The sequence below is a fragment of the Leptonotus elevatus genome, chromosome 6, assembly GCF_054856555.1.
Source record: "Leptonotus elevatus isolate MCC_2025b chromosome 6, RoL_Lele_1.0, whole genome shotgun sequence".
In the NCBI taxonomy this organism is placed as follows: domain Eukaryota; kingdom Metazoa; phylum Chordata; class Actinopteri; order Syngnathiformes; family Syngnathidae; genus Leptonotus; species Leptonotus elevatus.
The window spans coordinates 14,636,016-14,648,725 of record NC_141244.1 but is presented as its reverse complement, the minus strand read 5'-3'; the positions used below and the strand labels follow the sequence as shown (position 1 = coordinate 14,648,725).

The following is a 12,710-nucleotide window of genomic DNA, read 5'->3' as shown; positions in this document are numbered from 1 at the left end:
GTGCCTGGCGGGCCTGCAGTGCCCCGTCCTGCTGCGTTGGATTGGGGGCGCGGGCCGTGTTGGGGTGGGGGGCGCTCCTGCTCCTGGGTTTGCTCTCCGGCCGGTGGCCCTGGCGGGGCCCGGGGGTCGTCCTTTGGCGCTGCCGCGGCCTGGGGGCAATGTTCCCTCTAAACTGCGCGCGTGCGCAATCGCGCACTGCCCGCACATTCTCAGCGCACAAGAAAATCTATCCAGCGCATAAACAACATCAACATAACGTATTAATTAATATCTAATATTAGACTTAATCTAATCTAATCTAATTCGCCCAATAATATTGTTTTTTTGTTTCTCACTCAGTGAGTGACAGGTGTCCAGCCAATGATACGATATGGTTCACTTACGGTACGAAGCCAATCATGGCATTGACGGTGCTTGCGTCTGGGCCCTGCCTATATGCGCCGTGCAGGTTAACTAGCAGGTTAATAGATGCTAATACAAACCCCGCATCATGGCGAAACGAACAGGCAGCGACACATCCACTCACCAAGCCACAGTAAAAAAGAAATGCAGTTCTTTTAAGATGGAATGGTTGTCGGAGTATGTGCAAATTGAAGAAAAAGCGGTGAAATTGGGTGAGATTTTTTCTTTTTCAAGTGAGAAAGGTCTACTCTGCAAAACATGCAGCGATGCCAAAGTAGCAAGTGAGTTTTCAGAGGGAAAAATGTGGATTGAATGGAAGCTGGACTATCTCAAGCGTCACGTTCAGCTTGTGGATATTTGTGCTACATTTCAAGCTTCCAGTGCCGACTGTGAAAGAGGATTTAGTTTAATGAATCATATCAAAACAAAATCCAGAAATCGTCTTGAAGTGACACATTTGGACCAGCTGATGCGCATAAAGTCAAAGCAAGAAGCAGACGAAGCCATCAACCTGGACAAAGTGTACAACCATTGGAGAAGTGAGAAGGACAGACGTGAAAAATAAGGTAAAATTTAAGTCAGATTTGTGCATATTCTAGTGACGGTTATTAAGATTTTGTCTTTATGGATATTAATCATTAAATGTTGTTACTATTAGATCATTTATGGGTAGTAGAAATGCCAAGAAAAACTGTGTAATTAGATATTTTACAGACAAAGTGTTACAGGGCCCCCCAGGCTGGTGTCTGTGGATCTCACTCTGCTTCGTTTGTCCTTCCTTCCTTTCCTCAGTCTCTCCTTTGGTCTCTTGAGGTGTCCCTGAGTTGTTGGAATTTAGATGTTTCTGGGGTTGGTGAAGAACTCTGGTTGGTGGCCCGGTGGGTGGTGTCTGGTCGGTGCTGGATTTCACTTTCCTTTGTTTTCTTTGGTCCTTCCTCGGGTCTCCTGACGGCGGTGTTCGGTTTAGGTGAACGGTATGGGATTTTTTTAATAGGTTTTTGGTGAACTAACGAATACACACACACTCGCACGCACGCACATACACATACTCACCCACATACAAAAAAAAAGAAGAAAAAAAAGAGCAATGATGATGACATTACCGAATGAACAATACTGAGCTCTTTAAAAAAAAAGAGAAAAAAAAGAAGAAGAAGAAAAAGTAGTAGTAGAAGAATAATATTATAATAATAAAGAATAGAAAACAATAATAAAGTGTTAACAAAAGTAAGTAAAGTAATTAAGGTAACTTACTAACAGTTAAATAATTAAGTTACTTTTTCAAAGTAACTGTGGCCACAACTTACAAGACTGGTTGTTTTTTATGTTAGGAAACTTTATTTTACATTTGTATGACCATATGAATGCTATTTAAAACATTGCTTGTACTCTTAATGAAGGTTTTATGATGACAACAGCGTGACACTGGAACTGATGATAGGGGATTAAAACATTTTATAAATGTCAGCCAACGTCCCATCGGTGTTCTACTGTATGCCAATTAGTTTTCAACAATAAGGTAAACATAAAATTAATAACACAAAAAAACAAGACTTCTTTTTGACATCTAGCTTCTCAGTCATCCGTCAACAACATTAGTGTGTTGGGCAGCGCCAACGACTTTTAGGTTCAGACTCCTAAAAGCTGAGCTTGAGCCGTTCAAAGAAGAGAAAGCACATTTTTCCATGGCTCTGAGGAGCGAGAAGTCATTACACAGGCTCACGTTGCGGCTCGTCAACATTAACGCCGCAAATTCAATTAAAAGGCGCCGACAGACGTGTTGAGGGCGTCCAACATGAGTGCAAGTCTCCAACGTGATTAGCTCCAAATGATGGATGGATGATGGATGGATGATGGGGAGCGCTGCAAATGATTTCATTTCACCTCGTGATTCAAACATGCATGTCAGGCTGACACCTACGCTGAACCTAGCATTTAAACTAATCTACAATTAGGGTATTGCGTATACACAGAATATATTAGTTCCGATTGTGGGGCACGGTAGTGTAGTGGTAAGAATAAAAAAAAAAAATATATATATTTTTTTATATACCAATGCAGTAGAAGCTTTTTATCTCCAGCTGCTTAACACTTCCTTGCTATGTGCGTACAAGAGTGTCCACGGATGACAAACAACACAATAAATTCTCTCGAGGCCATCGCTGTCCATTAGAAAGCTCTGACGTCGCACACGTTGAACAAAGCGCAGTGGACAAAAGACTAACATTGACTTCAGGCGTCGAGAAATGTCTTTTTTTGAAAGCAACGATTTGCGTGCGTGACCTCAAGTGCAACATGCTGGAAGGTCAATACTCAATGGGCAGCTTTGTAGATGTGATCTAGTATTGATTTACCCTGCAGTCACAACCAAACAGCAGCTATGGGGGGAAAAAAACAATTTCAATTGTGCCAGTGGTCCATCATGCTGCAGATATTTGCACTTTGGAGAATTGACTTATAATTGTTTGGAAAGCTACTTTGACCCCACATCAAGTTTCTCCTCCTGTGACTTAGCGGCTCGGCTGGTCGAAGATCCAAAGCTTTTTAAAGTGATAGCCAGCCGCCAGATTATACCGTCAAGTCAAAAGGCAAGCAGAGCTGCGCTGAGTTTTACTGGATACAAGCGATTAAATTTGATATAAATAGTTCCTGGTGAGAATTTATTGTACGACGTGTATGAAAATAGAGTCTGAGCGTTCTTTCTTCTTGCATCCATTGCATAGTGCTCGCTCGTGCGGGGGTTCAATTGGTCTCTTAATACGTGAAGATCGTTCTTCTAGATCCGCTTCATGTGTTTAGCCCCTTGAGATAAGGCTCCGTTGTAAATTGGGGCTATATAAATTAAAAGCGAATCAATTCATAGGGGCTTGCTGGTGCTTTGCGGTTCTCAATCTCTTTTTTCTTTTTTGATTCGGGGCTCAAGTGCAGCCTAGTTGTCATGGTAACGGGAATTCATACTTGCCATTGGCCCAGCAAAATGTGGAGCATGATGAGGGCTAACTCACTTGAATGAGACTCATTTAAGCAAGACAAGAAGCAGTGTAATGTAAAGTGACTTTTAGGATATTTTGACAAAACCATTTGACAGACACATGATTAAGACACCTGTGAACTTTAATACCTTTAGAACAATTTAGATTGCAGCTTGAAACCGAGATTTATTTAAAGGTGTTCTTTGATCTAACAGGGTTATTTTTGGACTTTTAACAACCTCCTTGTAAATTAGCAGCAAAGTAATGTATTCATAACAAGTTCCAACTATCATGAAATATATACTGTAATTTCTTGGAATCAAACAAAGTCTCAGGTATATATTTTTTATTCATGTGATTTTCATGCAATTTTCACATTTTGTGTCAGTGCAGCTTTCGAGAGGAGGCATGTGACATATTAATTACCCACTATCGGATAAATTGTCACACTAAAAAGGGTGATTTGTCACACTGGATTTTGCAACTAATAAAACACAGACAAAATGATTGCTGTTTTTGTACTTGATTGACCCATGCTTTGCATACAATATGTCACGTGACAACTAACCCCAAAATGACTGAGACATGTAGCCCCAAACTATCATAGTTGCTAACACTAGCTCTAGTTTAAAGTTAGCTTAAAACATCTATCTGAATTTCTCCTTTAACAAGTCCATGCTAGGATTTGGATCTGGGCGATGCCCGAAAAAAATAAAGTTAAAATTCCATTGGGTTATGCAAAAATTGTTAATTGGCGCTCCTCAGCTCACAATGTGCGATTCTCTTCTCACAGAATACCATCTCCATATCAAGAAGGGAAAAAAATATTGCACTTTTTAGTTGTGCCTTCTGGTGGGGAAGATAATTGCAATGTGACAACCTACCCAATGTGACAACAAGCCCCATTCTCCTACCGTATCTGTTAATGTGCTCTATATACTTAAAAAAAAAAAACCCTTCCTTTGAATTGTGGATAAAAATAAATACAAAACTTGGAGATACATGCTTTTTTATTGGGAAGCAACATTTTGCCTTTATAGAAGCCTGAGTGAGATGTTCAGCCGGTGTTTAAAAATGTGTATCATATAAACCTCAACACTTAATTATACAATGACTCACAAAAAGTATTTTCAATTACAAATATCGTAAGAAATGTTTCATTTTGTTACCTATCCCGAACTACTTTTACCACAAGGGAAAACATAGTCACCGAAGACTAACTCTGAAAGTAGTCGCAAAGACAGGTTTACAATGTACTCTTTCACAAATGGCCTTTGACTTTGGGATCGTGTCCCACTTTTAATTCAGCAGCGTTCTCTTATTTAGTTTTCAGATTTTTTAACCCCTTTCTCCCCAACGCCACCTTTTCAAAGCCATGCAAGCTCCTTCCCTCAACTCGCTCATCACTTCCTAACTGAGGCGGAAGCTTGCACGCCCTTTGTCCAAGACCCTGCTGCATCTCCAACTTAAGTTCTTGTCCTGCCCTGTGGGCCCTCGCCTGTTTGCCCGACTCACACAGCGCCCGGGTCCTCTCCTCCCTCTTCACGGCGCCCCCTCGCGGCCCGCTGGGGGTGGGGAAGTGGCTGGCGTGCTGAGGGTTGATGTTGGGATGAGCGTACGGCGACTCAGGTGAGCCCATGAGCGAGAGCGGCTGGATGACAGTGTTGCTGAGGGTTGGCGACAGCTGGCTGTTGGACGGCTGGTGACGTTGGGGTCGAAGGTGCTTGTGGGATAAGTGTTTGTAGGGTGTGTTTTTAACACACGCCTGCTTCCGCCGTTCTTTTGACAGCTCCTCCAGCTCTACAGGGAGACAGAATAGAAAGTATTACACTGGGACAGCCAATGCCCCCTGACCATGAGGTCTATTCGGAATCCGACCAGCGGACGACAACAACATCCAGTTGATTATTATTCGTCATTCGTCGACGGGGAAAGGAACCTGGCGATTACTACTACTATTATAACGCTTAACCTGGCGGCGAGGCAAGAAAAGCATGTCGGCCCGCCAGGCCTATAAAGCACTGAGGGATACCTTGAGCTTCAACAAAGGGTGTTGAGAGAAGAAAAAAAACATGCAAAGAAAATCTAAGTTCTTTAAAGCTACTGATCACAGAAAATTGAATTTCGAATCGCTACTGCCACCTGTGGCCAAAATATGAAACTGCATTTTCCCTTCCTCACGTACACAAAAGCGTGCATGATGTCAGATCAGAAGGCGAAAATTCTAACCTAAATCCAGTCTGAGGCTTTCAGGAGTTGTCATTATGAACACCTAAGTTATTAAACTACTAATTTAGAAAATGTTTCAGCCATAAATGAACAGTAAAAAAGGCTTATAAAGAGATTTTTGGATAAATTGTTACAAAGCACAGCTTTAAGCATAGCCAAATTAAAGAGTAAGGTGATTTTTTTGTTCACCTGTGTGACAATTAAGATCCCCCAAAAATGAAATGTTACTACAGTTTTATTTTTTTACAAATGTTTCCTTCAATTTTTTTTCTTTAAAAAATGGGGGGAAATATCAAAATTGTAAATATTTCATTTATTGGACAAAATGTCTGTTTTATTTAAGCATTTATTGTTTGTTTGTTTGTTTGTCTATGATTGGCTGACCAGTCCAGGATAGGTTCTAGCATACTAAGACCATAATAGAAAATGAATGAATGGATGTTTGTTACATGTATTTGTTTGTTTCTGTCTGTTGCATTTATTTATTTTTTGAATAAAAGTCATATTATTCATTTAGTATCTTTTAGAAATGAAAAGAAATTTGCTTGAAAAATTCTGAAAAATTGGCCAACATCATAAATGATTATTTATTTATTTATTTCATTTTTGGGACATTGCCTTTAAAAATGTAGTGAATTTAGTGAAATTGACTGCGGGCTGTCTTGTCGTGACCAGCATAAATCCCGAATGGCGACCTCCGTATCTCGCCGCTGTGGGAGTGCTCATAGCTGACTTCAATCATGGCCAATCAAAATGACTACTTTCATTTCCTTTAAATGCAGCACGTTTCGACATAGCCGAAGTACATCTGTGCCGTTAAGTGGGCGCACGATCATTTGTCAGTCACTTCCCACTCGCCATAGCTGTGCTGCCCGATAGGATCATTTAAAAATAATAAAACCATGATTCAAAGGGTTTGATGCCTGCTGTTTACATATTACCGGCCACTTAGGTGTGTTCTGGTCAGATGTAAGGTTCAGATTGACCTTTTGCCACCAAATTGTCACTCCAACAACACCTTGTACTGTGCCGGCCCACCAAGTTTGCTGTCGACCTTTCTGCCAAATTGGCAAATCAGGATCCGCCGGCATTTTCGCCACGGCGCACGTGAACTTTCTCCGAACCCGTAGCCCTGAATGTTCAGTTGCGGTCGACCCCAGTGGCATACTGTGAATGACACCGCTCCTCACCATAAACGCCATTGTCGTCATCCTCCTCCTTCTGGCTGCGCCGCTGCTCCAGCGCTTGCTTGACGGAGTCTAACAGCCCAAACATCTCACACAGCGAATTCAAGATGATGGCGTCTGGAACGAGACAAATAAATCAATCCTCAGCAACAGTGCGAGACTTGAATGTTAGAAGGTCGTATTTAGCCGGAGGGGCCTTCTGCATTAAACATTTACTTGATCAATATTCTACTCAAAGCATATCAATTTTAGTTTCAACCTTGAGTATTTTGCAAGTTCTCGCTGCGGGAACTCACCAGTCTCCTCCAGCTCGGCCTTCTCGCTGCGAACCTCCACACCTTTCAGAGTGGCCAATAAGTGTGCCTGAAGACCGGACAGGACCTCCCCCATCAGCCCACATTCGGCCACGCCCTGCCACAAGCTTAATATGCCGTCTAGACACAAACAAATGTGAGGCAGAATAACATTTTTTTTTACTGTATTCACATGTGTGTACGAGTGACAGCAAAACAAGTGAAAACAATAGAAGTTAGCATCCAGGGGTTTTCAAACTGAGGTCCCAGGATCCCCGGGGGGGTCCACAAATAGTTAGCAAAAATCTGATCATTTAAAAAAAATGCATAGCGACATATGGGGGTCGGTTTGCCAATAAAACTGCTTTTTTTCTTTTAAAACCAAAGGCATATTATTCCAGAACTAAAGTCCTACTTTCGGGGGGGCGGAGCAGCAATTTTTTGGGAGATTAGAAATCAATTATTTGGGGAATTAAGGCATCTTTGCTAGAATAAAAGGCAAAATACTACAAAAATAAAATTGTATCCTTCAAATTCACTTGCTGCCTTTATTACTATTTTTTATACTACTGATACTTTTGCTCTTGCAAACACTTTTTCCTTTTTCCAAAGTAAGACTTTATTTTCCTATTACTGTCCAATTTATTTCCCCAAAATAATATCGATTTATAATCCTAACAGTGCCGTTGTGGGAGTGAACACAGCAGACTTGGGGTACACACGGCAGTTATGTTTTATTGGCATTAAGATTATGAGTGGGTACTTGGGAAAAAAAATGTCCCCCCTGCAAGTGGCCCTTGGACCCAAAATGTTTGAGAACTCTTGCTTTGTTTTTATTTTCTAGTTATAGAGTACTAAGAAGCACAGAAGAGCTAATAAAATAATGCAAGGGAAAAGGTAGCAGCAAAAAAAAGAGAGGGAAGCCATGGAGGATCTGGGAAAGGCGCAGCAGTCACACAGATGGGAGGATAAAAAGGTTGGAGGTCATGTCAAGTTTATTTATGTAGCATATTTTACATAACGGGTTGAGGCTCGTTGCAATTGCCCATGGGGAAGGGGTGGGGTGTCACCATAAACGCAACAAAAACGTTCACCTTCTCGGGCACAAATGTAAAACAATCACGTTAAAAAAACTACAGTTCATGGACTAAACACTTGTTGTGAATTTTCTTGTTTGGTTCCTTGTCAGAGAACAAAAAGTACTGAAATATCACAGAGTTGGAAATGTGCACTCAAAAGTTTAGAAAAGTTCAGGTTAAGTTCATCTGTACAGTTTATATTGCATCTTAGGTGCATCCTGAAATGTCACCCAAAAGCCAAATATCCCGAACTGCCTGTGAGTCGTGTAGATGATGTTTATGATAAAGGGTGTTTCAATTGGGTCATTTAAAAGCCATATTAAAAACAATTCTCATAACATAAGTTACATAAATGAGTGTCAAGAGAGCAAACAAGTGGCCGTGCTAGCTTTGTGTGCCTCGAAGGATTAGAAGGCAATGTTTAAAAAATAACCTAAAATGCACTGTAATGACTACAGTCATCAGTGGTATCGTTTTTTTGTTGTTCCTAAAATGATATTAAGGGTGCTCATTATGCATCATCTTTAGCTTTTTGAACAAAACAAAAATATTCCATTTGATGAACATATAATCTTTCTCCTATTTATTCCTTATTATGTGCCACGTAGATAAAAGACTATCAATGTTGGAGCTGTACATTTAGCTGCAATGGGCTAAGTTCCATTTTTTTCCCCGCCAAAAACGTCAATTGAAAACGTTAAAGACACGCCCACTGAATACCAGCAATAACGTAAATTAAAGTAAACTACGTTTTTTTGTTTTGCGAATGGGGCGGAAAAATCCCAAAACAGCCACTAACTATGGCCAGCAGATGGCAGCATTGTATCTCTTTTTAATGGGCTTCCGGGTATCAAATGATATGACAACATGGCGGATTTTAGGAACGAGAACGTTTTCAAGGATGACGTGAATCGTCAAAGTCACATTAAATCAAATTCACAGAGCGTCACTAAACAATAAATATTAGTGTCAAAGTCACTGTTGTTTGTGCAGAAAATTTATCTTTTCATAAAAAGCTTGTTTTCTTATTTTTTCCATTTTCGCTCGATGTCACTCAAATTACCTATTTTCAAATGGTGATTACTAAAGAACGGAATAAGGTAGACACATACTTTTTTTTATAATGAAAGAATGGAATACAATCTTTCATATGGTATCCACCATGTTTAAGTAGTCATAACACACAATATTCTGTTTGCCTTGAAAGATGAGTGAAAATGCTCAAAATCTGTTGGCACTGTAGGGGTTGTTTTTTGGATAACGTTTGGCAGTAAAATAAATTTGACTAATATTTCAAAAAATAATAATAATTCAATTTCCTATCCTGTCAAGTAATGATTATTAAATGTTTCCACCTTCGGCTGCAAACTTCTCCTCGGGCTGAGGTTTTCTTCAATGTAGCTTATTTTTATATAACTACATGCCACATTCGGGGCATCTCATTGATTCTTTGTTTCCTCCCTGAAGGATAGACACTCTCAAAAATATACATTTCTGACTTGACTCGCAAACACTGCCCTGAATTCTAATGAATCGCAAACACATACACAGATAAAGCAGACACAATTTTAGCTGCCTGCTCGCCGGATATAAAAAGCATCTTTTCATCCAGCTCTAAAGTGGCGAACCCAAGATAACTTGCATTTATATTCCAGCTTGGCTCAAAGGAAAACTGCGCGTTTTATTTACCAGGTGTGTCACTCCTCTTCCTCTTGGTGTGTCCATTGGCTGTGGCCAGGTGCGCGGAGCTCCACTCTCCACCAAATTTATCGTCCAAGGCCTCCTCCAAGTCGCTTGCATCATGCAGAGACTCTCCTGAAACGAGAGGGGGATCAAACGCTGGAAATGCGGTAACGCTCTGCAGTTAATTTGGTGATTTTAGTTGTACTTGAATTTGCATCAGAGTTAGCAATGTTATCTAAAATATTGCCTTATACATTTAAATGACGTTTTATGATAGTGGCAGTTCAAGATGATAAAAAGTAAAATCATTCACTTTGCATTATTTCCTATGGAAAAAATATTTGCAATAAATGCAGATTTTGTGTCATGAACTGACCAGACATAATGTCATGTGTGATGGCAGTTGATGTTTTGTGTCTTGGACCAGAAAATGTTGGTCTAATTGCAAATTTTACAGCCTCAGGGGCATTCGGTTTGAGGTCCCTTTATAATAGCGATAAGGCTGAGGAAAGACTGATGCGCCAATGCAATTATTTTTTGCAGCTTTCAAAGTATTTCATTATCTTGGGAGACAGATAAATTAAATCCAGGGGGCTTCTGCGAGCATCTTTATGGAACAACACGCCAAAGGGGGAAACATGAGCGATAGAATGCTGCAAATTGAAAATAGCCAACTACTAGGGCACTGTTTCCCAATCTTTATTGAGCCGCCAAGACACACGTATTGGATATTACTAAAATCTCACGGCAGTGTTTTTACGGACTGGCCAATAGAATCAATTTGTGGAAAAAGTATGAAATTAACCAAACTTGAACATACTGTGGGCGGTTTCCACCTGACAATGAAGATGTACAGAATGAATGATTATCTCGCCTGAATAAATAAATATCTAAAATAAATAGATATAAATTATAGATATAATACAAAATAAATACAAAACAATAAAATAATAATAAATAAATAAAAAATATTAAAATAAAAATAAAATAAAAAATAAGGATTTAACAAATAAAATAAAATAAAATAAAATAAAATACTTAAGGCCGATACCAATTATTATTAGTCAAGGCCTTGGCTCAGGGTGTAGAGACGGTTGTTCAGTAACCAGGAGGTTGGCTGTTCGATCCCCGCTCTCCCCAAGTCGTGTGTGGTCGTGTCCTTCACACACATTGCCTCCAGTGCTGCTCACACTGGTGTATGGAAGGTGCAAATGTTTGGTGGTAGGCGGAGGGGGCCGTAGGCGCACACTGGCCATCCTTCTGTCAGCCTGCCCCAGGGCAGCTGTGGCTACTTAAGTAGCTTACTGAGTGCATGAATAATGTTTCATTCCATTGTAAAGCGGCTCTGAGTGTCTAGAAAAGCGCTATATAAATCCAATGCATTATTATTAAGGACGCCGATAACCAATATTTGGAGCAGATATTAATTTTGACTAAAAGGGAAAATATTGGCATAACAATTTTTACAAATACAAACTCAGCTTTAAAAAAAAAAAAATTAAGCATATGTTTATTGAACGTTTAGGGTTAGTAAGATATTGGAGTTAAAAAAAAAATCTTAGTCAATAGACATCTCTGTTTAACAAATCTAACAAAAAGTTCAGGAATCTTCCAGGGGCAATAGCACATCTTCAAAAGTTAAATAGCTCCCTATTCTTTGCTAAAGTAAATAAAGTTTTTTAAATTTCAAAATATCTGAAGTATTAAAATATTACTTATCTAATTTTAATTTCAAACAAAGACAGAAGGTACAGAGAGTTCCCAAGGTCAGAAGCATCAATGAAAATATATATTTTTTTAATGGATCTATTAACGGCCGTAAGATTCTTCAAAATGACCGATGCCGATATTCGTCAAAATGCTGAATATCGGCGCCGATAATCGGTCTATCCCTACTTAAGACATGATTTGTAGTAAGTGAATACAAATTTCCCGAAAAAAAAATGTGTGAAATTGGATCATTTGCCACTCCACACCTGATCATCTCTCCCAGCACACCCATGAGCCATGTCACAGTGGTTGTGAATCGTGTACCTGCCAGGGGAGGCGCCTGCCCTCCGAGAGACTCAAGAGCCAGGGACGAGGGGTTGGGCGGCACGGACGTCCCCAGAGGAAGCTGCGAGTTGTTGATCAGCATGTCAAATTTAGTGCTGCGGCATGTGTTGCTGCACACCATGTCATGCTGGTAGAAGTCTATCTGGCCGGAGTCCATCATTTTTCTGCGTGAGAAACCAAGCAGGTTGTACCAAACACTGTTTATTGGGCAGGTGCCAAGGGCTGTTTAAGTCTGAGATCACAACGATCCCAATACTAACACAAAGACCTCTACAGGATAAAAGATGAAAACAACAGATATTGCCTTTGAGTCAGAATATTGACTCACATGTGCTCCAAGGAACAAGAGTAAACGTGATAAAGTGGCGAAAAGCAACACACTGCAGTTTGTTTGCCTGATATTTCATCCTGCTACCTTTTCAAGTCAGGTACGGATGAGACAAAAATATGGACACCAAATAAAAAACAATAATTGCTTCCACTTGTGCTAAATTAGCATGTACACACCGAGGAGGTGGTTTCGATTTTTGCTCTGTTGATTAATGTGCTTCATCTTTAAAAAAAATAATAATAAAAAAAGAGACAAATTTAACTCATTTGCACACAAAAACATGTAAAAAAAAACGTTGTAATTTTAAATATTGCCATGGTCCCAAAAACATATGTATCCGTTTTTTTTGTTTTTTGTCTACCTGAGCATAACCCCGCCGAGTCTGATGGCCCTTTTCCAATCCTTCAGGGTGGCTTTGCCTGCCAGGTGTACAAACTGCTTAGGACTGATAAGCTGGTCGTTAAACTGCGAAAACAAGT

At 40.0% G+C, this 12,710-nt stretch overlaps 1 protein-coding gene across 6 annotated transcripts in view; it reads right to left on the bottom strand.

The window, feature by feature from the left end:
• Positions 1-3,705: 3,705 nt before the first annotated feature.
• Positions 3,706-12,710, bottom strand: part of LOC147172200 (glucocorticoid modulatory element-binding protein 1-like) — a 25,537-nt gene continuing 16,532 nt past the window's right edge. For all 6 annotated transcript variants that reach the window (XM_086078085.1, XM_086078086.1, XM_086078083.1 and 3 more), the window contains 6 exons: positions 12,593-12,696; positions 11,880-12,064; positions 9,852-9,977; positions 7,087-7,224; positions 6,794-6,907; positions 3,706-5,174 (listed from right to left, as the gene is read on the bottom strand). In XM_086078085.1, coding sequence (XP_085934211.1) covers positions 4,693-5,174; positions 6,794-6,907; positions 7,087-7,224; positions 9,852-9,977; positions 11,880-12,064; positions 12,593-12,696 — 1,149 coding nt within the window. In that variant the 3' untranslated portion in view covers positions 3,706-4,692. The remainder of the gene's footprint in view (positions 5,175-6,793; positions 6,908-7,086; positions 7,225-9,851; positions 9,978-11,879; positions 12,065-12,592; positions 12,697-12,710) is intronic.